We start from the raw sequence: 27,493 nt of genomic DNA on the forward strand, positions 1-27,493 counted from the left end.
ATAAGTTAAATATCCAATGTAAATGCTAACATTGTGAATACAGTACTGTTTTCCACTATATTAACATTTTGATAAACTTGGTTCCTTTTATTAAGCTATGAAGAGTAATAAAACTTTTCTTATCAATTTATTTGTTTTAAATTATTTTTATAAAATGGCTCTACCAAGCAGTCAACTAATCCATTCACAAAAAAAAACTTCAGCCATTTCATTTCCCGGAGACAAGTGTTTTTTTTTTCTGACTATCACTCTATTTCCAGATAACAAGTTTGTACTTCTGATTCTTGTTTTATCAAACGTAGCTAATTGCTTTTAATAACCATATGTAAAAGACAAGGATCCATTTCTTTGACACAATCTTCCTACCACCTTCTCATAATATTTACTTTATGCATATATGTTTACTATATTATGAATAATTCTCATATTAATTACCTTTTTCACTTCAAATAATACTTCCAACAATGTTAAATGGCATCTCTTGAGTCTGCTCGTAAGAAAAAGATATCACCCATACTGTATTTTCCCACCTTTCGGCTATGATCTCTAAAATCTTATTTCACATCACCTGTCACCTTGATCATGAAACAGCCAGCTAAATATTCTCCAATCCTTAGCTCCCTGTTCTTCCAATCTATTCTCCAAAGAGCAACCAGTGATTTTTGCAAATTTGGTTATATCATACCTGTGATTCAGATTCTTCTATGACTTCTTTAACTTGTAGGACATACCTAACTCCTACCTTGCCTGGGAACCCCTTATCTGCCTCATGCCATTCTGTCTGATTTGATCTTAACACATGTCCTGTTTACTTATCCTGCCAAGGCCACTTCGATTTTGTTGTTTATATTTTGTTCAACATTTCAAACTTTTTAAATCTTAGATGTTTTGCACACATTGTTTTCCCCTCCTGGAACAATTTTACTACGGACTTCTGACAACTGTCTCATCTTTCAGGCCCATGCCAGAATGTATGAAGACTCAGACTGTGAAGACATCCACTTATTTTGAGTCCACAAGACCAGTACATCTGAACTGCCTCATCTCTGTTTTCTCTCAGCTCCCACTTTACTTCCTTTATAACATTGTTCAAAATTCTACAACTAATTTTCTGTTTGCTAGTATTTAATACATCCCTCCCTCCATCAAAATGTCAGCCCCCCAAAATATGGAACATCTCTACTTTTCATAGTTAGTGAAATAATTTTCATTAATGATCAGATATTTTCTCTTTAGATACACTTTCTTGTCTACTTCTGCTCTAGTCCTGAATATCTTATCATCTTATGTATGTCATAATAAAAATATTTAAAGTAATGACTCACTGTATTGGGTTATAACAGTAATTAGGCGTATCTGTGACATAACTTTTATTTACTTGCATTGAACCAAATGTCCAAGCTCAGTTAAATACATTCTTGAAGATTTCTAATTAGACAACAAGTTATTTTAGCTTAAGTAGTCAAACTGTCAGCATGTGTGTACAAGAACCACATTTGCTTGACTTAAATTGGAAGTGCTTGAAGAAAACAGGGCAAGGGCTTATTTTGTAAGTAACATAAAAATATTTTCAAAAGCATGGAAATGTTTTTGAGGTGTGGTTTACCTTATAACTTTTTTTTTAAGTAGTCATATTGAGGAGAGGAGCTAAGATGGAGCTATTATGGCAGTCCCCTTGCTGCCTCTCCTGACAATAGCAGAGAGAAATGAATGCAGGCACCGTCATTCAGGCTGTCTTGTTCAAAAACAGTGTTTGAGAACACTATTGCCATCAACACAGTGCTGGAAGTCCTAGCCAATGCAATCAGCCAAGAGAATGATATCAAGGGCATCCAAAAAGAAGAGGTCAAACCTTTGCTCTTTGTTGATGATATTATCTTACATTTGGAAAATCCCAGGGACTCAACTATGAGACTCCTAGAAGTGATGAAGAACTCGACTAACATCTCGGGATATAATGCTAATGTTCACAAATCAGTAGCCTTCAGGTACACCAACAACAGTCAAGCCAAGAATCAATAACTTCCAAGAAAAAGAACAACAGCTTCCAAGAAAAGGAAATGCCTTGGAATATACTTGAAAAAGAATGTGAAGAATATCTACAGAGAGAACTATGAAACCCCAAGATAAGAAATAGCAGGAGGGGCGGCGCCTGAGGCTCAAAGGAGTAGTGCACTGGCCTCATATACTGGAGGTGGCAGGTTCATACCCAGCCCCGGCCAAAAACGGCAAAAAAAAAAAAAAAAAAGAAATAGCAGGAGACATTAACAGATGGAAGTACATATCGTGCTCACGATGGGGAAGAATCAATATTGTTAAAGTATCTGTATTACTCAAAGCAATCTACAGATTTAAGGCAGCCCCCACTGAAACACAAACATCATACTTTGAAGGACTTGAAAAAATAGTTCTTTGTTTCATATAGAACTAGAATAAAACATGAATGGCCAACCCAATTCTATGAAATGTAAACAAATCTGGAGGCATCACGTTACTAGACCTCAGGTGATACTATGAATACAAGTTTATTGTGACAGAACAGCATGGTACTCAAATAAATAGAGGCATGAATCTATGGAACAGAACAGAGACCTAAAGGTGAAACCAGTCTCTCATATCATGATCTGATCTTTGATAAACCAAACAAAAGCACACATTGGAGAAAATAATCCCTATTTAATGAATGGTGCTGGGAGGACTGGTTAGCCACGTAAGACTGAAACTGGACCTACACCTTGAACCACTTACAAAAATTAACTCACACTGGATAAAAGATTTAAATCTAAGCCACCACAAAATGATAAAAACCCTAGAGGAAAGTCTGGGAAAAACTCAACAATATCGACCTTGGGAAAGAATTTATGAAGAAGACTTCAGTGGTAATCATAACAATAAAAATAAACAAATGGGACTTAATTAAGCTGAAAAGTTTATGCACAGCTAAGGACACAACAAGCAAAAAGACATCCTTCAGGCTGAGAAAAGATATTTGCATGGTACGAATATGACAAAGAGTTGGTAACTAGAAGCTACGGAGAACTCAAATTAATCAACCAAAAAAAAAAAAAAAGAGAGAGAGAGAAACAACCCCATTTATCACTGGGCAAAAAACATGAACAGAACCTTTTCAGAGGAAGACAGATGAATGGTTAACAAACATTTTAGAAAATCCTCATTGTCCCTAATCATCAATGAAATGCAGATCAAAATCACCCTGAGATATCTCGTAACCCCAGTGAGAATAGCTCATCTCACAAAGTCTCAAAGCTGCAGATGCTGGTGTGGATGTAGGGAGAAGGGAACATGTTTACACTGTTGATTACACTGTTGGTAAGCCTTTTTGGAAAGAAATATGGAATCCTCAAAGAAAGAAAAGTAGACCTCCCATTTGATACCACAATCCTATTACAAGATATCTACCCCAAAGAAAGAAAAATCATTCTACCATAAGGACATTTGCACTCGAGTAGATTAATTCACAATTGCAAAGATGTGGAAACAATCTAAGTGCCCACCAACCCATGAATGAATTAATAAACTGTGCCATATGTATACCATAAACAAGGATGGAGACTTTGTATCTTTTGTACTTACCTGAAAGGATTTGGAGAACATTCTCCTGAGTATAGTATCTCAAGAAAAGAAAGTCAGGCATCCCATGTCTCAATACTAAGTTGAAACCAGTTGATTAACAACATGAGTAAATATACAATTAAATTGAAGAAGTGGGGGTTGGTAAGTTCTCACCTAATGGGTACAATGTAGAGGCATATGGCACACTTCCTGGGTGAAGGACTCAACTACAACTTGGACTATACCTTACAAATGCAAACAATGTAACCTAATTGTACATATCTTCATATTAACTTGAAAATAAAAAAGGTAAAAAAAAAAAGTCATCTAATTTTTGTGGTTCTAGGTTAATGAGTAAACTATATTTCTCATATGTAAGTATTTATGCGAGTTTAAACGTTGGCTATTTCATTTTATGTGTTTAGAGTCATTTAATTGCCAATTGACATTTACAAAACACTGCCTGGGTGAATGTTTTATTCCCTTGGATTTGTTTTCCAATTTAAAATTACTTTCAGACCTTGAATAAGGAGTAGGAATGGATTTGACTATTGGACAAGAATAGGAATGTTTTTGGTTTAATTTGAGGAGCATGGTAGTAAAATTGTGGTCAAAGCCAAAAACAAATATACTTGAAATTTTAACATTGATAATTTACCTATTTTTTTCACTCTCATATTTTAAGGGGATATTATTGACATACAAACACAGAGCTAATTACTTATTGACATATAAATACAGAGCTAATTACTTATACATGATACACAGAATTACACATTTACTTATTTCAATGTCACTGTGTCTCTAAACTGTTTTTGAACGTTTTTATCCAAATAAAATAGAATCAAGGGACTTCAAACTTTTTAAACTGGGGCCAGTTCACTGTCCCTCAGACCGTTGAAGGGCCAGACTATTTGGAAAAAATGATTTGGCGTTTTGTATGGAACCAGAAAAAAACCCGTATAGCTAAGGCAGTTCTTAGTAATAAAAATAAAGCTGGGGGCATCAGCATACCAGATTTTAGTCTGTACTACAAAGCCATAGTGGTCAAGACAGCATGGTACTGGCATAAAAAGAGACATAGACACTTGGAATCGAATTGAAAACCAAGAAATGAAACTAACATCTTACAACCACCTAATCTTTGATAAACCAAACAAGAACATACCTTGGGGGAAAGACTCCCTATTCAATAAATGGTGTTGGGAGAACTGGATGTCTACATGTAAAAGACTGAAACTGGACCCACAGCTTTCCCCACTCACAAAAATTGATTCAAGATGGATAAAGGACTTAAATTTAAGGCATGAAACAATAAAAATCCTCCAAGAAAGCATAGGAAAAACACTGGAAGATATTGGCCTAGGGAAAGACTTAATGAAGAGGACTGCCATGGCAATTGCAACAATAACAAAAATAAACAAATGGGACTTCATTAAACTGGAAAGCTTCTGTACAGCCAAGGAGACAACAACCAAAGCAAAGAGACAACCTACACAATGGAAAAGGATATTTGCATATTTTCAATCAGATAAAAGCTTGATAACTAGGATCTATAGAGAACTCAAATTAATCCACATGAAAAAAGCCAACAATCCCATCTATCAATGGGCAAGAGACATGAATAGAACCTTCCCTAAAGAAGACAGACGAATGTCTAACAAACATATGAAAAAATGTTCATCATCCCTATATATTAGAGAAATGCAAATCAAAACCACCCTGAGATACCATCTAACCCCAGTGAGAATGGACCACATCACAAAATCTCAAAACTGCAGATGCTGGCGTGGATGTGGAGAGAAGGGAACACTTTTACACTGCTGGTGGGACTGCAAACTAGTACAACATTTCTGGAAGGAAGTATGGAGAAACCTCAAAGCCCTCAAGCTAGACCTCCCATTTGATCCTGCAATCCCATTACTGGGCATCTACCCAGAAGGAAAAAAATCCTTTTATCATAAGGACACTTGTACTAGACTGTTTATTGCAGCTCAATTTACAATCGCCAAAATGTGGAAACAGCCTAAATGCCCACCAACCCAGGAATGGATTAACCAGCTGTGGTATATGTATACCATGGAATACTATTTAGCTATTAAAGAAAATGGAGACTTTACATCCTTCGTATTAACCTGGATGGAAGTGGAAGACATTATTCTTAGTAAAGTATCACAAGAATGTAGAAGCATGAATCCTATGTACTCAATTTTGATACGAGTACAATTAATGACAATTAAGTTCGGGGTGGGGGAAGGAAAAGCAGAGAGAGGGAAGGAGGGAGAGGGGTGGGGCCTTGGTGTGTGCCACACCTTCTGGGGGCAAGACATGATTGCAAGAGGGACTTTACCTAACAAATGCAATCAGTGTAACCTGGCTTATTGTACCCTCAATGAATCCCCAACAATAAAAAAAAAACAACAAAAAAACTATGAACAAATTCCTATGCACACTGCACATATCTTATTTTGAAGTAAAAAAAAACAAAATGGGAACAAATACAATCACACCGCTGCATGTGGCCCACAGGCTGTAGTTTGAGGACTCCTGAGATCATGATAAAATATACCTTTGAGAAAAGTTTAATCAAATTGTACAATATTGCTTTGGTAAACTAACACTGGTCTTTTTGTTAAATAACTATTTTCTTCAAAATTATTTTTTGGGAAAAAAGAACAGGAGATATTATTATTATTATTATTGAAGTTTTTGGCCAGGGCTGGGTTTGAACCCACCACCTCCAGCATATGGGGCTGGTGCCCTACTCCCTTGAGCCACAGGCACCGCCCAGGAGATATTATCTTTAAAACAGCCCACTTCTAAAGTTAGTAGATGCTAGCTTATATTATAAAGCAAAACTACAAAATCAACTTGGAAGTAAATAAAGCTAATGAACAAAATGAAAATAGTAAAATAGACAGTTTTCATTCAATTTCTTTCCTATCTTCTCCCTAATATATGCTGATATTATTTATGTACTCATCCCTCTGTACAGGCAAAATTTGCACATAGTTAATAATTAAGGGTAATTTGGGAAGTAATAGATATACCTGTGTAAAAAGACAAGTTGCAATTAAGAATTTTTCAAAGAAATAAACCCTAGACCAAGACTAGAGGCTATATTGCATTACATAAGCATTTGAACAAATAGGATTATATATTTAAAATTTAAAGAGATGATTGTAAAATTTCTTCTTAAATTTTTTTAACAGTGAAAAAGAGCACGAAGATAATTCTAGGATCATAAAAGGCAAACAGGAGAACAGGTGACAGCCATAAGAAATTGGCCGAATAACAAGCATATCATAATTATGGTTGTAACAAGTTACTATCAAAACACAGGTTGAAATCCCACAAGTTTCTTCAAATGTGTAGCATTCAAAAAGCTAATTTCTAATACCAAAGTTAGTGTCTTAAAATAAATTGTTAGAATATACAGAATGAGTTTTCATTAGGCCCAAGTAGTTGCCACAAAAAGGAGCTTAGCCCCTGGGTGGCATTGAAATGAGTACCCTGACAATTTTGTAGCAAGAATGATTTATCAATTGATGAACCAAATAGGATCTTGGCTACACGTACTAAGAAAGAAATGGATAAAACACACAGTATACTAAGTTTTACCAAGTAGTCCTTGTGGAAAAGTTGGAAATGTGGGGATGTTTTTTGTCTTCCAGTTTTACAGAACTACTTTCAGTTCTCTTATATGGGCTTGGTGTTTCCTTAGTCTTTAATGTCTGTCTTGTCTTCCTTATCTGGCTAATTCCTACTCAACTTTCAAAACCTCCCCAAGAGGCAAATCTCACCCTTGACATTTCTCTCTTCTTTCCACCTCTTACAACCTTATTCTCCGCCCATACCTTATTTTATCCACCATCCGAATTTGAGTTATTTTATCTAAACAATCCTGTACCTTCTGTTTATCTCAGTCCCCTGAGTTTATAGGATAAAATCAATATATCAATAAGATAAAATAAAATACTCATTCTTTCCATTTTCCACACTAAATGCACTATTTTGGAAAGTAATTGCCATCATACCTAGCACTTAGCAGCCACACAAAAAATGATCATTGATAGAATAGAAAGAATGAATGAATAAAAATAAAACTATATGGAAGCCTTTACATTATATCTATAGATTATGGAGAAACCCTGGAAAGGGAATAGTAGACAGTAGCAAGAGTAAAATATAAGAGAAGACAAGGGGACAACTGCTTAGTTCACTCCAAACTCCATAACACAAACCCTGGAAACTCTAACAGCCATAAATCCACTGAACATCTAGTCTATTTGCGCTAAGTTTAAATTTATGTTATAGTTTTTGAAGTCATAAATTACTTAATCTAGCTGAAAAATAAACCTTTTTAGGAAGCCATGAAAGAATATTTCTAGAATTGTTTTTCTATCCATTTCCAGTTAACAAGGTCGATGAGAAATTTGGCTTTTAAATTAAAATGTTAAAACAAATAAAAGTGCTCTGTCTAATATTGTTTTTTCTTTCATTATTTTGTGGGTTTTTTTTCTGGTTCAGTTACTTTGCTTTCTTTGAGCCAATTTTATAATGCCTCCTTATAATTTTAAGCTAAAATGCAATTCTTTTTTTTTTTCAATTGAAATCATGCCCTTTTCATGCACCATGTTCTGAGACTCATTAAAGTTGTTAAGTAGGTAAAGTACACATTAGTTAACTGAGCACAAAATAGATTGGTTGGCAGAATCTCAAAGGCCTAGGCAGTGGTGTGAGGAGGGAGATGGGGGAGACATAGCTGGAAACAAGGGAAAGTGGCAAAGACTACAGAATGAGTAATTAGGGACTGAGCAAATAAAAGTGGGTCAGTTTAGACTTTGGATTAGACTTTAGCAACCAAAGGCCACAAATCCACAAACAAAGAATATTTACTAATCTGCTTGTGAACTTAACATTTAGCAACTTACTTCTACCTAAGAATTTTTTCGTTTGAAATACTTAGATATTTCAGTTTTAGTTTAAAATTATATGCAGGCAAAAGAATAGCATATGCATTCCCAGGATATGCCTAAACTTAAAATAAGCAAGACTTGCCTTGGCAGACGTCTCACTCTCGTGCTATTCCTCTGGGCATTTTCTCTACCCCTTTTCACAGCACTCACTATAGCACTTCATCCAGCAGCTCTGTCCTATCTGGGAATACCTCATCTTCCAGAAACTCTTCACCTTATTCTTACCCTCATCCTCATCCATTTCTGCTCTCACCCACTAAAACTATTAAAGGTAAGTTATCAGGCTATAACAATTCACAGTAAATTATGGTGAATGATACAAAATTTAATTATCCTACGATATTTATTCAGTGTTTTTGTCATTACATGTAAATTATAAATTGGTTTAATTTAGAGTAATATCAATATCAACATGTAAAGCATTCAAGAGGGGCGAAGATCTTGAAGAAAACTGCCATTTGCACAACTTTCAATCACACTATATAAATAAATTCTCACCCTGCCATCTCTGAAACCATGAGAGTTTTGTGGAGGGAGGGAGAATTCTTATTTATCACACTGAAATTCAAACATAGAATTTAGGATTACATATGCTATCACAAGTTTTCTGAATTAGACAATAATATATAACAAACACATATCCCTATAGGAAGTAATTTTTATTGATTTATAATTTTTATAATATTTATAACACTAATTTTTCCATACTAAGTTTATTATTTTGCCTACATATAATTTTAAATTAAAACTGAAGGTATTGCAAACTAAAATTTGAAATCATCTTATACTTTAAACTGTATAATATATAATGAATTGGCCTTTCTCTAAAACAAAATCCCTCAATCTTTGATCTATAATATCTCTGAAGGCCCGAAAGAACATTTTTTGCCCTCTAAGTCTCCAGGATTAGAAAATATATCTCCCAAAACAACACAGTCAGTATTTACTTGGAAATGTTTCAGTAGAGTTTTAATTTATTCACTTTACTCATCCCAGAATTTCTGGGCCATAGCCTAATTTTATATACATGTATTATACAATTTTTGAATCTTAAATCTTAAAAACTCTGATTGAGAAGCTTGGTTATGATATACTCTAAAATCCTGAGTACATGTGGTATGATTGAGAAACTGTTATTTCAAAGTTTGTCCTGAAAATCTGGGACCCAATTGTTGGTAGCCTGAGGTGACTCCCTGAGCCAGGACCTTTTACAAGGCAAACTAATACTTCTCCACAAATAGGAATTTGAATGCAGAAAGTGCATTGCACTAAACGGGTATACACAGTCCTCAACAAATTTAAAAGGGGAAACAAATAGCTGAATTTATAAATTATTACTGTTGGTTATTATTCTTCCTTGGTAATGAGAAGCATTTTTTTGGAAAATGTTCATTCTTAGCAGACCGTAAGTAATTTATAAACCGCTACAATTTTGTCTTGTTAAATAAAGCAGATTGTAATAGTATTCATACTACCTTTTTTTTTTTAATTTCTCAAGTTAGCATTTAGTGTTTGATGTGGGAAATAAAAATAGAACCAAATATTGAAATATATGTGAATATTTTTAATGATCAAGGCTACTCTGAGGCATGAAAATTCTATTAGGAATGGTAGACTGACAGAATTGATGGACATCTCAAATTTGTTTAGTTTCAGAGACTATTTGGAAAACAATAAATGACACAGGAGTTCTAAATTCACTGAAAATTTACAGAATTTTTCTCTAAAGACTTATGTGTCATATGTGCTTTATGAAAATTATGATGCTAATGATCTAAGCATCGCTTAACATTCTTTTTTTTTTTTAAGAGTCTCACCTTGTCACACTTGGTAGAGTGCTGTGGCATCACAGCTCACAGCAACCTCCAACTCTTGGGCTTAGGCGATTCTCTTGCCTCAGCCTCCCAAGTAGCGGGGACTACAGGCGCTCGTCACAATATCACCCAGCTATTTTTTGTTGCAATTTGGCCCTCAGTATATGGGGCCGGCGCCCTACTCACTGAGCCACAGGAGCTGCCCCACTTAACATTCTTAAGTCGTGCTTTACTTGTTAGGAAATAATCGGATTTATATAATTTTAATCATAACAAATATAGTGCTAATGTTGAATTCCCCAGCAGAAACTGGTAACACATTTAAACACACATTGCTGAAACTAAAATTCAAGTGAAGCAAGTCAGCAATTATCAACCATATGAAGGAGGAGTAGAGATCACCACATAAGTATCACAGATATTTTGTTGCACTCTATTTTAGTAATATTACAAATCCCACTTTCTAATAACTTAAGTAGTTAATTAAACTTGGCATTGATTCTTCTTCTTCTTCTTTTTTTTTTTTTTTTTTTTCAGTTTTTGGCCAGGGCTGGGTTATTTTTTTGCAGTTTTTGGCCAGCACCCTACTCCTTGAGCCACAGGTGCCCCCCTGATTCTTCATTTTTAAAAATTAGTTAGAAATAATATAAATCTTCCTTCCATGACAAATTACAGCTACAAAAATTTGAGGAAACAGTATGTAAATAGTGGAACATTAAGAGCATTCCCATAAAGGAATCAATGAGAGAAACATTTATTCAAAATAACAGAAAAGGATGTTTTTTATTATTTGACAGCATTAACATTTTTCTAGAATTCTTGTCTATTGTATAATACAAAAATGTTTAATTTTTAAATGCTAATTATATTGTAATATATGTGTCAGAAGATAATTGTCTTCCTTATTTAAACAATGGCTGTGTATAAGGTTTACCAGCTAAGTGTCAAGCAATAGCATATTAGAACATGTAACTGAAAACAACATTTCCTAAAGTATTAGAATATTTAAATAAATTGTTTAGAAAATTACTAAAGGATACAGCTATTTAAAACATATCTGCCTTCATTTTCTAGAGTGGAAGACTCACAAGGACAGAGGTTTTTTTGTTATTTGCTAATATTCTTCAGTTCCTAGAGGCTATGCAGTAGATACTCCAGCAAAATTTGTTGACTAAGTGAAAAGTTTAGGGAAATTATAAATAATATGTAGTTTATTTGGTTTAAAAATGTCGATCAAATGTCTATCATGTAACTAGTTACCTATCGTGAACTAAGAAAGAAAACTTCCTCTAAGAATAAACTTTTTAATCTACCAACAGAGAATATAATTAAATTTAATTATGAATCCAGAGATTATGTCAGTGACATCAGAACAAAAATGCTTGCACTCATATTCTCTATTCCAAAAGACCGAGCTTCAAAAATATATCTTATATACAACTTGTGAGGGGGAAATAAAGCTTATTAAACAACTTAGATGTTAGATGTATCAAATTTATATATTTATATTCTGAAAATACAAGTGATGCTTGTCTAAGAGAGTTTTAAGGCCATAGCAATATCAATGGTAAACAATAATTTTTTTCCTTTAGGAAGAGTTCAAGTTATCTGAAATGAATCTACTAATTATATAATTTGAAGGTTTTTATTGACTCTTTATGTTCACATGCTTCTTAATACATTCACAGAAAAAATTTTGTTGAAACTTCTAAGCAAAGAAGGTAAATCAAATTTTATGATAATTACCAGAAAATAATTAGGGCATTTTCTTAAATTTCACATTTAAAAAGATTATGATGAATAGTTTAATCCACTATTCAAGTAAAGTACTTATATTTTTCAAACTTAATGTCAAAAGCCACTCAAATCCTAAGCTACAGAATAGGAAACAAAGAACATTTTCTGAATCAAAGTTTTATTACCACTGTGAAAAGTACCATTAGCAAACGTTTCATAATATGGTTATAGGAAAATATCTACCTCTTTTAATCTTACCTTCTGCTACACAAACAGTCCATAAAATAAGCCAAATAATCTTTGCTGGAAATGTCATTTTTTAGATCTTTTAGGAGTACATTTAAGAGCTGACTGCTCACACGGTCCAGTTCTCCTCTTCTGAAAATTGTGATCAATGCAGGAAAGTCCTTTTTCCAAAAGGAAGTTGAAATTAAGTGCTCCACCCCTCAGGAAGTTTTGCAAAATAAACAAAAAAATCAACCACAAAGCCCAGCAGTGCCAGAGTTTGAACCAGATTCTCAGTGCACTCCCACTGAATGTTAATGCTATGACTGGCTCCTGGAGCTGTTCTCATGAACCCAGGCATGGTCTCTGCTGGAACGTGTTCAGGTTCTTGGAATGTGCAAAGGAGCAGCTAATGATATCCTCTGGATTTCATAAACCCTCCAACTATTCAAAAAATCCATTCATGTCTATTGCACAAATGATAACAGAAGCTCTTTTAAAAATAATTTACAAAACTTCCGTTTAGGCAATGTTTCCACAATCAACACCGAGACACCATGTGTAAACTTAGTCCAAAAAGTAGTGCTGGTTGATTTCCTGGGGAGCTGGAGGGGTGGTGGTGTCTGCTTTTACAGCAATTTATGAAATTAGCTTTCTAAAGACTTTCTATGTATGTATGTGAAGAAACTGGCTCAGTCTCATTTAATATAAATGGGTTTAATAGTTCAACAATCAAGAGATTAAAATGCTTTGCATTGAACTATAATATGTAGAAAGAAAAAAATAATTAAATGGTTTCCTGAACGCTGAGAAGGTGAAGACAGCTATGCAATCAAAACCTCGCTCAGAACACCAAACTTCATAATCTCCCAGACAAGCCCAATTTCTTTAGCCAATACTGTCCCCAGGTGCCAAACTCCCACTCCACACACATGGCAGCCATTATACTGGACTCTAAGAACATGGAATATATTTGCCTGGCTTTGAACTTTATATAAATGGAAAAGAAGCTATGTACTCTGTGTCTGTCACCAAAAATTATGTTTAGGGCATTCAATCACATTGTCAGCGATAGTTATAGACTGCTAAATCTTCCTGCTTTACGATATTCCATTTTTTGAATATTCCACATTTTATTTATCTATGTGCCTGTTTATGAATATTTGAGTAGATTGTAGTTTGGAGGTAATATGAATAGTGCTGCTGTCGATACAGGAACCGAAACTGGGATCCCGCCTAAAGGCCAAGTGGATTCTTGCCTTCCTGTGGTAAATAATTCAAGAACAAGCTGACAGAGTAAAGCAAAAGCAAGTTTACTGAAGTAAAAAAGGAACAGAAGGAAGGCTTGCCCCATAAACAGAGCACAACTATCACTCAGAGCAACAAAAAGTAGCACTTTGGGAGTTTCTGAAGTCTTATTTTGTATCTTCTATTTAGTTTTATGTTAGGCAAAGGGAGAATTATGAATGGGATTTATGGGAAAGGACTGGAGAGTTTCCAGAACTGAGTGTCCTTCCCCTTTTAAACTGTACAGGGTAATTGCCATGACATTTGTAAACTGTCATGCTGTGGGGAGGAGGTTCTTTTCATGTAAGCAGGGTATAATGAGCCGTGGAAGCACTGAGGTCATTTTTTTTGTTGCCATCTTGGCTGTACCAGGTTTTGGCCAACTTCTTCACCACATCTGGTTTTATCAGAGACTTTGGTTTGGGTCTTATGACTCTCTATGGAGCAGGGCCTTTTCTTTCCATGTCTCATTGTGATTATTATGTGTTTTTGGTAAATATTTCAGGTGAGTACATACTTGGGAGTTGAATATTAGGGCATAATCTGTGAATATATTCAAGTGTAGCAGATAACATGGACAGTTTTCCAAAGGGCTTGTAACCATAGATGCTCCTATCAGCAGTGTGGGAGTTGCGCCATTATTTGCAACAACACTTGATAATGTCAATCTTTGTAATTTTAGCCTTTCTGGTGAGAGTAGAGCAATAATTCTTTGGTGTTTTAGTTTAAATTATCCTGACAAGTATTGAAGCGGAACAACTTTCATATAGTAATTGATCACTTAGGTAACCTCTTTGATGAAGTATTCAAGTTTTTTGTATATTTTTTCTAGTGTCTTATACTTATTGCATTGTAGGAATTCTTTATATATTCTGGATATGAGAACTTTTTTTTTTTTTTGGTGCTGTTTTGGCCAGGGCTAGGTTTGAACCTGCCACCTCTGGCATATGGGGCCAGCGCCCTACTCCTTTGAGCCACAGGCACCGCCCCAAGAGAACATTCTTATATATATGTGTGTTGTAAGTGTTTTCTTTGAGTCTATAGGTTGTGTTTTGACTCTGTGTTTTTTGTCTTTTCATAACACAGAATTTCTTAATTTTTAAAATAGACTGATTTCAAATTTTTTCCATGATAAGTGCATTTTGTGACCTGTTTTCTTTTGCTGCATTTTATTTTTTTTTTTTTGAAAGGAGTTCACTCTGTTACACAGTTGAGAGTGCAGTGATCATACTCACTGTAGCCTAGAATTCCTAGGTTCAAGCAATCCTCCCACAGGTGTGAGCCACCACACTTGGCTCTGTGCTGTTTAATGAAGCCTTGCTTACTCCAAGACACAACGCTTTTCTTTAAAAACGATTTCATGAATATTTGGATATTACACGGTGGTTTAAGGGAAGAGTGCACCTGAGCAAAGACTTTGAAGAACAGAAAAGTGTAGAGATAAATACAGAATTAATTAGAAGATCAATTTTGTGGAAGGCATAAAAGCAGCTTTGAATGAGGAGAGGCTTGAATCCCAGATCAAAAATTTATGAATTATTTTATGGGCAATGATGAATCTTTGACAGAACTAACTGAAGGAAAAAAATATATGTAGTGCATTTTTTAAGCAATCTTATTTTGACAGTTATTTTAGAATAAATGAAGGGAAAAGGCCTCAGAAGAATGGATAAAAATTAAGTAGATTACTGAATGAATTCATAATACAACAATTATATAACATCTCAGTGTGAAGAAAAAGGGTAAAACTGATAATTATATGCAAACATTGATCTCCTATGATGCTAATAAAATTTAAGTCTCAGGGATCCTCGTTTCAAGAGATACCATCAAGGAGGGCGCCTAGTGATGTTTCTGCCTGATCATGTAGTTTTGTAAAAATTGAAAAGATGCTTTTCTTGCAGGAGAATAAGCTACGTCCTCTATCCTCATTTCCCTTCATTGCACTTTCACTGCATTAGTTGACTCCTAAAGAGTCTGGCATTCAGAGGATACACTGAGAAGCCAGTCGTAGGATGCTATTAGTTTGAGATTAGTAGGGTATATTTTCCAACCACAATTACATATAATTTGGTAACTGATATCCCTCCAAGTGTCAGAATGCCTTCCAAAAATACTCCTACCACCTACATGCCAAATCAATTGGAATGATGACACAAAATGCTGGGTCTGAAGACATTTCTCTTTCAATACCTGTAGATATGCTAGCGTCAGACAATATGGAATACCAGAAGTCCATGGGTATTGAAGGAGAAACAAGATTTAAAAATATGGACACAATTACCAGATGTGCAAACATTTAAGTGATTGATTCGGTTCTCATTTTTGCCTCATAAAAATGTAAACTTGTTAATATCATGGATGATATATTAACATCAATGATGATACTAGAAAAGAAGACATTGAGAACAAACTAGTCTATAATGACTCAATTCAAAAAGAGTATTTAATGTTAATCACATCATGAGAACTTTTTTAATGACCTGAAATTTTGCTTTATGTCAAGAAAATTTGACAGAATATTTTCGAAGTTTGGCAACAATCCTAAAAATAAATAGGCAATGCAAATCATGAGTGGCAAACCTGAAATTACCTTTTGAATATTTCGGGATCAAGTAATAAATTTAAATCAAGCATGCCAGAGGAAAATTAAATGATTTTTCTATTTTATTTATACTAAAAATACTATAAAACTGTGTCATATGAAGAAATAATGAAAAGAGTATCCAGGCAAGAATGTAAATTTTAAAGGCATCAGAGAGTTTATAAGGGAATTGATACACATATTATGTTATTTTTCTATGATCTCTCATTGTATTTAATTTCCTTTTTTAAATGATCAGTGATATTGAACAGTTTTCATAAACCTGCTAACCACTTTATGTCTTCTTTTAAGAAATGTCTATTCAGGTCCTTCATCCACTTTTTAATCAGATTTTTTTTCTTCCTATTGAGTTCCTTATACATTTTGGGTATTAACCCCCTTTCAGCTGTGTGGTTTGCAAATATGTTCTTCCCTTTCCTGGGCTGTTACTTCATTTCATTGTTTCCCTTGCTTAGCAGAAGCTTTATAGTTTGATGGAATCATATTTGTCTATTTTTGCTTTTGTTGCCTGTACTTTCAAAGCAATATCTCCTCCTCCACCACCACCCCCAAATCACAATGTTGTGGAGCTTTTATCTTGTATTTTTTTCTAGTAGTTTTACAGTTTTGGGTCTTATATTTAAGCACTTAATACTTTTTTGTTGAGATGAAATAAAATTTTATTTACTTTTTAAAATTTTTATACACTTTTTTGCAATTATCACTTCTTTGCATTCTTTGTCTCCTTCCCTGCCACATATTGTTGATTATTTTCCTTTTTTAAATTCTGTATTAAATCATAACTGTGTATATTAATGCATTGATTGGGTAAAATATGCTGATTTGATATACAATGTGGAATGCTTGCATCTAACTGATTAACATAACCATCTCCTTGCTTACTTATTTGTTGTGGTAAAAACATTCATGCCTATTCTTAATAGTTTAGAAATGTATCATTGCCTTATGCACATTAAGTTGGATTCCCCAAATAACCTCCCTCCTCCCAACCTTCACCCTCCCCTCCCCTCTCTTTCCTCTTCCCTCCTTCTTTCTGGACTACAGTTACGTTTTACCGTTCCTCTGAATGTGTAGGTGATTATATACTGATTTCACAGTAGTAATGAATACATTGGATAGTTTTTTTCCCCATTCTTGAGATACTTTACTAAGAAGAATATGTTCCAACTCCATCCAGGTAAACATAAAAGATGTGAAGTCTTCATCATTTTTTCTGGCTGCATACTATCTAACCTTTAATACGTTTTGAATTGATTCTTGTACACATATATGGTGTAAGATAAAGATACAATTTTATTCTTCGGCATATGGATATCAAGTTTTCTCCACACCATTTATTGAAGGGACTGTATTTTCCCCATCGTGTGCTCTTGGCACTTTGTTGAAAATAAATTGGCCATAAAGGTAGGGGCTTGTTTCTGGAGTTTCTATCCTGTTTCATTGGTTTATACGACTGTTTGTATGCCAGCACCATGTTGTTTTGATTACAATAATTTTATAATATATTATGAAACCTAAAACTGTGATACATCTAATTTTGTTCTTTCTGCTAAAACTTATTTTGGATTTTGGTGTATTTTGTGGTTTTATCTGAATTTTAGGATTTTAAAAATTTCTATACAAATGACATTATAATTTTGATTGGGATTCCATTGAATTGGTACATCATTTTGGCCAGTACAGACATTTTAACAATATTAATTCTTCTAATCTATGAACATGTAGTGTCTTTCCATTTCTTTACATTTTCATCAATTTCTTTCATTAGTGTTTTATAGTTTTCAGTATACTTTTCTTTAAAATCCCTGGTTAAATGAACATTACATATTTTTTGTTGTTCTTGGAACTGCTTTCTTATTTTTTAATATAGTTTATTGTAGGTCTATAGAAACACTAGTAATTTTTGTATGCCAATTTTGTATCACACAACTTTACTGGATTAATTTATTAGTTCTAGCTTTTTTTCTTTTTTTGGTGGAGTCTTTAGGGATACACACACACATATATATCATATTGTCAATAAACAGAAACAACTTTAATTATTCTAAATTTCTCTTGCCTAATTGTTCTGGCTAAGACCTTTAATACTACATTGAATAGAAGGGTTCAAACTGAGCATTGTGGTTTTGTTCTTCATCTTAGAGAAAAAGCTTTCAACTTTTCACTGCTAAGTATCTTATAATCTATAGGCATATCATTTATGGCTTTTATGTGTTGAGGTACATTTTTTTCTATACCTATTCTATTGGATTATTTTTATCAAGAAGGATGTTAAATTTTTTCAGATGCCTTTTCTGTATCTATTGGGATGATCATATGGTTTTTGTTCTATATTCTGTTAATGTGGTGTATCATATTTATTGATGTTTTTATGTTGAGCCATCCTCAGATTCCAGGGATAAAACTCACTTGATCATGGTGAATGATTCTTTCAATATGTTGCTGAATTCAGTTTATTATTATAGTATCTAGTCTTGGGCTACTCTTTGATGGGAGTCTTTTTAATTTAATTAATTAATTTATATTTATTTTTATTTATTTATTTTTGAGACAGAGCCTCAAACTGTCACCCTGGGTAGAGTGCCATGGCATCATAGCTCACAGCAACCTCCCACTCCTGGGCTCAAGCAATTCTCCTGCCTCCGCCTCCCAAGTAGCTGGGGCTACAGGCGCCTGCTACAACGTCTGGCTATTTGTTGTTTACAACTGTCATTGTTGTTTGGCAGGCCCGGGCTGGATTTGAACCCACCAGCTCAGGTGTATGTGGCTGGCAACTTAGCTGCTTGAGCCACAGGCATTGAGCCTATTTATTTATTATTTATTTCTTATTGAGGATTCTTTGAGGAAAAAGAACCAGGTTACACTGACTGCATTTGTTAGGTAAAGCCCCTCTTATAATTGTGTCTTGCCTCCAAAAGCTGTGTCACACACCATGACCCCCCACACCCTTTCTTCCTTCCCCCACCCCCTACCATGCATTACCTGTCCTCATATGAGAATTGAGTACTTTGGATTCTTGCTTCCCTATTCTTGTGATGGTTTACTAAGAATAATGTGTTCCACTTTCATCCAGGTTAATACAAAGATGTAATGTCTCTATCTTTTTTATTTGTATTTTGTATTTATTTATTTATTTTGAGACAGAGTCTCATTTTATCACCCTTGGTAAAGTGTGGTGTCACAGCTCACAGCAACCTCCAACTCCTGGGCTTAGGCGATTGATTGTCTTGCCTCAGCCTCCTCAGTAGCTGGGACTATAGGTGCCGGCCACAACGCCTGGCTATTTTTTGGTTGTAGTTTGGCCAGAGCCAGGTTCAAATTTGCCATTTTTGGTATATGGGGCCAGTGCCCTACTGACTGAGTCACAGGTGCCACCCACTCTCCATCTTTTTTAATGGCTGAATAGTATTCCATAATATACATATACCACAGCTTGTTAATCCATTCCTGGGTTGGTGGGCATTTGGGCTATTTCCACATTTTGACAGTTGTAAATTGAGCTGCAATAAACAGTCTAGTGCATGCGTCCTTATGATAAAAAGATTTTTTTTTTTTCTGGGTAGATGCCCAGTAATGGGATTACAGGATCATCAAATGGGAGGTCTAGCTTGAGTTCTTTGAGGATTCTCCACATTTCCTTCCAAAAAGGTTATGTTAGTTTGCAGTCCCACCAGCAGTGTAAAAGTGTTCCATTCTCTCCACATCCATGCCAGCATCTGCAGTTTTGAGATTTTGTGATGTGGGCCATTCTTGCTGGGGTTAGATGATATCTGAGGGTGGTTTTGATTTGCATTTCTCTAATAATTAGGGATAATGAGCATTTTTCATATGTTTGTCAGTCATTCATCTGTCTTCTTTAGTGAAGATTCTACTTCTCTGTCCTGCCCATTGATATATGGGATTGTTGTTTTTATTTCACGTGGATTAATTTGAGTTCTCTATAGATACTAGTTATCAAGTTTTGGTCTAATTCAAAATATTTAAATATCCTTTGATGGGAGTCTTTTTATTAATAAGTCATTCTCCTTGTCATTTCTTTTACTTCATGATTCAGTTTTTGTAGGTTGTAATGTCTAGAAATTTGTATATTCATTTTAGGTTATCCAATATTTTCCTTTATGATTATTGAATGTTTTAATTTCTGTGGTATCAGTTGTAATGTCCCCTTTGTCATTTCTGATTTTATACTGTATAGTAGAGTCTTCTCTTTTATTTTCTTAGTTTAGTTAAGGCTTGCTGATTGTTTACCTTTTTAAAAATCACCTCTTGGTTTTATTGATTTTTTTCTCTTGTTTTTCTAGCTTGGATTTTACTTTTTTCTGCTCCATTGTTTGTTATTTCCTTCTTTTGTTAAATTGGGGCTTATAAGTACTTTGTTCTTTTCTTTCTAGTTCCTTAAGTTTTAAATGATAAATTTTTTATTTGATATTTTTCTTCTTTTTGATTTAGACATATATTGTTATAAATATCTCACTCAGAACTCCTTTTACTGCATCCTATGAATGTTGCAATATTGTGTTTCCATTGTTGTTGGTCTTATGTACTTTTTAAAATTTCCTTTTGATTTTGATAGCCAAATCATAGTGCATTTCCATCATCACAGAAATTTTTATGAGACAGAGCTATGTGATATAGTGTTCTAAACTAATTTTCCATTATGTTCAAAAAATGGGAAAGGATAGTATTTTCCAATGCTGATTTATATGTATATCCAAAAGAGTGGAATATGAAACATTATAATTATTAATAATGAAGCTAGTAGGTATATTCGACAGGTAAAACAGTTTAATTTATTTTTAACAATCACAGATATGTGTCATAATTCACATGCACATATTCAGTCATCTGTTATTCACTTTTTGATTTTCTTTTCAGTTGTCATGGGTTCAAGCTTTTCTGTCTATATCCTCGCAGAACCACCAGCACTTTAAGAGTACCACTGATGCTAATTAAAGCACAATACAAATTAAAGTGACAAAGGAAAAGGTTTGTGAAGAGTCTATTTATCCTTTAATTAATTCAAACTGTGACCAGCTTGTCATTTTCGCTCACTTTTCTTGATTTGAGGTTAAATTTTCCTCCCCTTCGTGACTCAAATATGTAATAGTCTTTCTCTTTTGATAAAAAGAGCTTAAAAGATCCTGAAAACTTTCATTATCTTTTCTCTTTAATCACTTGAAAAATAATGCCTGAAATATTCTACATAAGCATGGCCTAAGATCATCTTTCTGATTTATTTCAGATTATTCCTCACCTCACCTGCATTCAGAAGCCCTAAATATTCTAAAATCCCTTTTCCTACTTCTTAGGAAACTAGTACATTTAGCTTTTCCCAAGGGGACACTGATAGCACAATCCAAGTTCATAACTTGCATAGAGGTGGAGAACAATGACTTTAGATTTCCTTTACTTCTAGTTTTAGCGAGTTGAAAACACAGAAGGTCCGACATTCATATTTATTGCACTCATTTAGGTACGTTTCTGAAGCTAGATTGTAGGCTCCTCAAGTAATTCCACCATCTGAAGAAGAAAAACTAACCATATCTTTGGCAACTTCCCCAGTTATCTTGGATCATATGCAAAAGCTTTTAAAACCTCCTGAGAAAATCGATTTTTCTACCTTTCCTATAGGTATTAGCTGCCTCTTCCAATGTCCTCTTTCCCAGGTTCCCAGGTATTATTCTAGGGTGCAACACACGCACAAATGCAGACTTGTGAGTCTTTTCAGGGATATAGTAGAAGTAAGGGAGCAATGCCAAGTGTTTGGCCCTGTGCTGACATAGCTTCAACTTTCTAAGCTCTACTGATCTAATGTCAAGTGCTAAGTAACGATTATTTGTTTCAGGTGCTATAGATGTGTTATTTAATACCCTCAAAAACCTTATAATATAGTTTTATCATTCCCTTTTTGTGTATAAGAAAGTTGAATTTCAGACAGGTTTAAGTAACTTGCTTAAGTTAGTAGCTGACCTGAGATTTGAGTCTAGGCTGTTTGGTTCCACAGTCGAACATTTAAACACAGGCCCACTGTCTTTCTGACTCAAATATGTTTTGTTCCTGTACTTTGTTACCAGTTTTGGCACTACACAGGAAATAAGTCTGGTATTTCCCATTCTCTAATGAGGACTCATAGGGACACAATTTAATATTTTGTGTAATGATACCTTTTTATTAGAATATAATTGCTTTCTGTAAGTTATCCTTCCAAAAATACCTATAAATTTGTACTGCTACATATCAGATAGAAGTAATCATTTCTTGGGGAAAGCAAAATGTCTTACCTGTGAGGTCTAATTAGCAAATGGCTAAAAGTATTATAAATGATTAATAACCATCTATTAGTTGAAAGCAAATGTTTAATAACCTCAGTAATATAGCCAATTAGATTAGCTTATATGTCATCATTTAAATGAAATTGAAATTCAAAATGATACCTGAGAATCCACATTTGTTCAAATTTTGATACTTATTTTATTTCTGTTTTCTCCCAGACTTAAAAAAAAGTCTATTCCCTTTACTGTAATTAATTTTTAAACCAATAAACAAAAGAAACAAAGCATACGTAAACTTCACACTGGGTACACGCCTAAATTAGAGTAGATTAGAGAAAAAATTCTATTTATATATCAAAACAATATAATTGCTATCAATTCCATTGTTAAAATTTTAATTCCAGTAAGAAATCCTATGCAGTAATAATTAAATATCATGTTACTATAATATCCCTATTTAATGTCACCAGCAAGTCAACAAAAAAGATATTTGATTGTAAAACAGAAAGATTTTTTTATCAGATATTCCAAGAGAATAAAATCTCATTCACACAGTATTCCTCAAAGACAAATTTAAAGTAATCCTTCATGGTTCATTTTATAGAAACCTTATAATTTAAAAATAAACTCATATTCATATGCTTAGTTCTTTTGAAGTTTCCTTAATAGTATACAAAGTTTTATTTTCTCTGCCAGACAATTTCCTAGAAATATATTTGAATGTCAATATAATAAAGAGCCCTTTAGATTACATACAAAAATCTATTTTTAGTATTTTGTTTAAAGATTAAAATTGCATGTCTTGAACGCTACAGTGCCAAGGTACCAAGATGGTTGAACTGCTGAATAAAATAGACAAATACATTTGTCTGTCTCTGTTATATCTAGTCCTCAGCAATGGTCCAAATTTGGGGTAATTGTAAAGACGTTTTTTGTGGAATGCAAAGATAAGGATGACTATTTTTAATTAGTCATCTTAAAATGATTACACTGTTTGAATTTAATAAAGCACTAATGCTGAGAAAAATATTGATTATACCCAAGCATTCCTCCAATGAGATTTGTAATAGATACTTTCCTTTGTTCTTAAAAATAAATTGCATATATTAAATATGTCAAGTTTTCTACATGTTAATTATACCCCAATAAAGTAATTTTTAAAAACTAAAACAGCGTTTGAAGTCATTAGAAATCTATCCTTAAAAAATAATGGAAGCTGATAGTTATTGCAATCCCTTCACTAGCGATAATTAACTATGGCCAACACAGGTTTCAGAGCTAGTTGGAGCCAGCTAGAAGTATTTGTCTAGTCTTTATGTTATTTTAAGACTGAACTACATACATATTGACCTTAGTAACATGAAATGGTATCCTGATTCTTTGCACACAGAGCTGGCTACAATGAAAAGCTGAGTTAGATTACACAGCAGGGAAAGAAAAAGAGAGAGAAGAGAAAAAGTATCTCTTACTTCAATATGAATGTAACTGTGAAAATGGATGTATATAATATTGGCTAAAATACACTTAGGAAGGAAATTTCTAAAATAGGAATAAATTTTGCAAGGCCACAGATGCTTTGAATTTTTGTCTTGCAAGACATTTCAAAATTGTTGTCCAAGAATATTACGCTAATTCACAAACTTCCAATAGCACATAAAAGCTTGTATTTTATCACAGCCTTGCAAAATGCTTGATGGAAAACTTTTTTTTTTTTTTTTGTAGAGACAGAGTCTCACTTTATGGCCCTCGGTAGAGTGCCGTGGCCTCACACAGCTCACAGCAACCTCCAACTCCTGGGCTTAAGCAATTCTCTTGCCTCAGCCTCCCGGGTAGCTGGGACTACAGGCGCCCGGCTAACTTGATGGAAAACTTTTAAGCAATTGTCAATATAAGTGAAAATGCATAATTTATTTTTGCTTTGATCAAACATTTTTGAAAGAATGGTTGATGATTATGACATTAATCTCTTCATCACACAGACACTTCCTAGGCATTTGTAATTTGTTTTGTCTCCTATTGTTTCTATGTAGTTATTCTTTGAGACACCCCCAGTAACCTTCCTAATCATTTAATCATTTTTTTTTTTTTTGGTAGAGACAGAGTCTCACTTTATGGCCCTCAGTAGAGTGCCCAGCATCACACAGCTCACAGCAACCTCCAACTCCTGGGCTTAAGTGATTCTCCTGCCTCAGCCTCCCGAGTAGCTGGGACTACAGGCGCCTGCCACAACGCCCAGCTATTCTTTGGTTTGCAGTTCAGCCGGGGCCAGTTTGAACCCACCACTCTCGGTATATGGGGCCGGTGCCCCACCTACTGAGCCATAGGCACCACCCCATTTAATCATTTTTAATGTGTTAGTTTCCTAGGGCTACTCTAACAAATTAGCAGTAGCTGGGTGGTTTAAAACAAAGACATATATTTTCTAGCAGTTCTGGGTCCAGAGGTTAAATGCCTGAAGTCATGATGTCAGCAGGACAACCTCTAGATGTGACCAAAATGACAGCTGTCAGTCCCAGTAAGTCCTCGGTTTGCAGTTGTGTCACTCCAATCTCTGCTTCATCATCACGTGGCCTTCTCCACTGTGTGTTTGTCTCTGTGTTTCTGTGTCTGAATCTCCCTCTTTTTTTTTTTTTTTCCTTATAAGGACACCTAATCCAGTATAACCTAATCTTGATTACATCTGTAAGGATCATATTTTTATTTATTTTTTTTTATTGTTGGGGATTCATTGAGGGTACAATAAGCCAGGTTACATTGATTGCAATTGTTAGGTAAAGTCCCTCTTGCAATCATGTCTTGCCCCCATAAAGTGTGACACACACCAAGGCCGCACCCCCCTCCCTCCGTCCCTCTTTCTGCTTCCCCCCACCCATAACCTTGTCATTAATTGTCCTCATATCAGAATTGAGTACATAGGATTCATCTTCTCCATTCTTGTGATGCTTTACTAAGACTAATGAAGGACCATATTTTTAAATAAGGTCATGGTCACTCAGATATAACTTTTGTAGGTGCACGTAACTCTATGCATAATGCGTGATGAAAATTCCCCACAAATGTCTCTTTGATGCATTTGACACTCCTGAATGAGCTTTCCTATTGAAACTTTCCCTTCTTTTCTTCCATGAACTGGATTTTCCTCTTCTTACTGCTTGCTAATCTTGTTTAGCTCTGACTCTTTCATTATTTTGTCTTCTTGTTGTTTTTTTCTTATATGGTATTCCCATACTTTGTATTTATCTCTTCTTCTTCCACAGCCTTAATCTCCATGAGCACATTTTGGCAACTATACATGCTTAAGTTTGCTGAGCACTGGTTATGTAGAGAAAAATTAATGATAGTTCCTGACTTAGGGAACTTATGGTAAAACAAAGGGACACACATAAATATACCAATGAAGTGCAGCACAGAGTAGAAAAGGAACATAAATAATGGTATAATGTATCTTTCCTTTTCACAATAGAAAAGATACATTAAATTTTGAGAAAAATGGTAAGTGGTCAACAGTCTAGTTTTTGTGAATTTCTATTACACTATATTTTTCTCCCTGGTGGAAAGGTTTTAATTATGAAGTACATTTATTTAATAGACATAAGAATATTCATATTTTGGGCGGCGCCTGTGGCTCAGTTGGTAGGGCGCCGGCCCCATATACCGAGGGTGGCAGGTTCAAACCTGGCCCCGGCCCCGGCTGAACTGCAAACCAAAAAATAGCTGGGCGTTGTGGCGGGTGCCTGTAGTCCCAGCTACTCGGGAGGCTGAGGCAGGAGAATCACTTAAGCCCAGGAGTTGGAGGTTGCTGTGAGCTGTGTGATGCCATGGCACTCTACCCAGGGTGATAAAGTGAGACTCTGTCTCTACAAAAAAAAAAAAAAAATGAATATTCATATTTTAATTTCTTGTGTTAAATTTTTAATAAACTTTTTATTTTAGCATAGTTTTCAATTTCTAACTGTTGCAAAGATAACAGAGAGAAGCCATGAATACCTCATGCTGATTCTCCTATTATTAATGCATATATTACTATGGTACATTTTTCACAATTAATGAAAAATATTGATACAATACAATTAATTAAACTCCATGCTCTACAGGATTTTTTTATAGGGGGCATTTACCTAGCATCTTTTTTTCTATGCCAGAATCCCATTTGGGGTATCACATTATATTTAGTCATCATCTCTCCCTATGCTCATTTGTACAGTGAGGTTTTTAGACTTTTCTTGTTACCTTCACAATTTTTAGGAATATTGAGTAGATATTTGGAATAATGTTCCTTAGTTGCAGTTGGTCTGATGTTTTCCTCATGATTAAATTTGGATTATGAGTTTTTGGAGGGGTCTCTTCGATTGTCTAGACAAACATATCAACATCAAATTTATAATTTACTCTTATTTTCTAGTGTCTATATGGTAATCTCAGTTTTTGTTGTTGTTTGAGAAATGTAACCACTCATAACAATAATTCAAGAGGGCATATAAGTGCCTATAGGCAGGAGAGTGGACTATGGGTTTAAAAGGAAACCAGTGAAACAAGAATGGAACCTTTCAGTGCACCATGATGATGATGTGCTATGAACTAAGACATTTTTCAGTTCAACCCTTTGCATATGAGCTAATATTAAATCCAAAGGTCACACCTAAGGGGTATGATGCAGACTATCTGGGTGATGGGCACACATAATTTTGACTCAAGCTATGCAAAAGCAATTCATGTAATGAAAATATTTATACCCCCATAATATCCTGATGTAAAACAAAATAAAAACAAAAAAATCCACCCATTGCTATGTATTGTCCAAGCAGATGTTACACTACAGTTAAACAGGCAAGGGAGAGACTTTATTCAAGACTGTTGCTATAGGGGAGAGAGAACAACTCAACTCCTCTGAAACAAAAGGCGGGAGAGTTTTTAAACACTGATGTGAGCTAGTAGAAAAGTACGAGACAACATTAACAGGGAGTATGATCAATGGGATGTGTCCAGCTCATTGAGTTGTTC

At 34.5% G+C, this 27,493-nt stretch overlaps 1 protein-coding gene across 3 annotated transcripts in view; it reads right to left on the bottom strand.

Annotated features, from left to right (window-relative positions):
- CFH (complement factor H) overlaps positions 1 to 12,524 on the bottom strand; it is a 149,796-nt gene extending 137,272 nt beyond the window's left edge. For all 3 annotated transcript variants that reach the window (XM_053608132.1, XM_053608129.1, XM_053608130.1), the window contains exon 1: positions 12,362 to 12,524. In XM_053608132.1, the coding sequence (XP_053464107.1) occupies positions 12,362 to 12,419 (58 nt within the window). In that variant the 5' untranslated portion in view covers positions 12,420 to 12,524. The remainder of the gene's footprint in view (positions 1 to 12,361) is intronic.
- Positions 12,525 to 27,493: the final 14,969 nt, after the last annotated feature.

The sequence above is a fragment of the Nycticebus coucang genome, chromosome 10 (assembly GCF_027406575.1).
Source record: "Nycticebus coucang isolate mNycCou1 chromosome 10, mNycCou1.pri, whole genome shotgun sequence".
Classification (NCBI taxonomy): domain Eukaryota; kingdom Metazoa; phylum Chordata; class Mammalia; order Primates; family Lorisidae; genus Nycticebus; species Nycticebus coucang.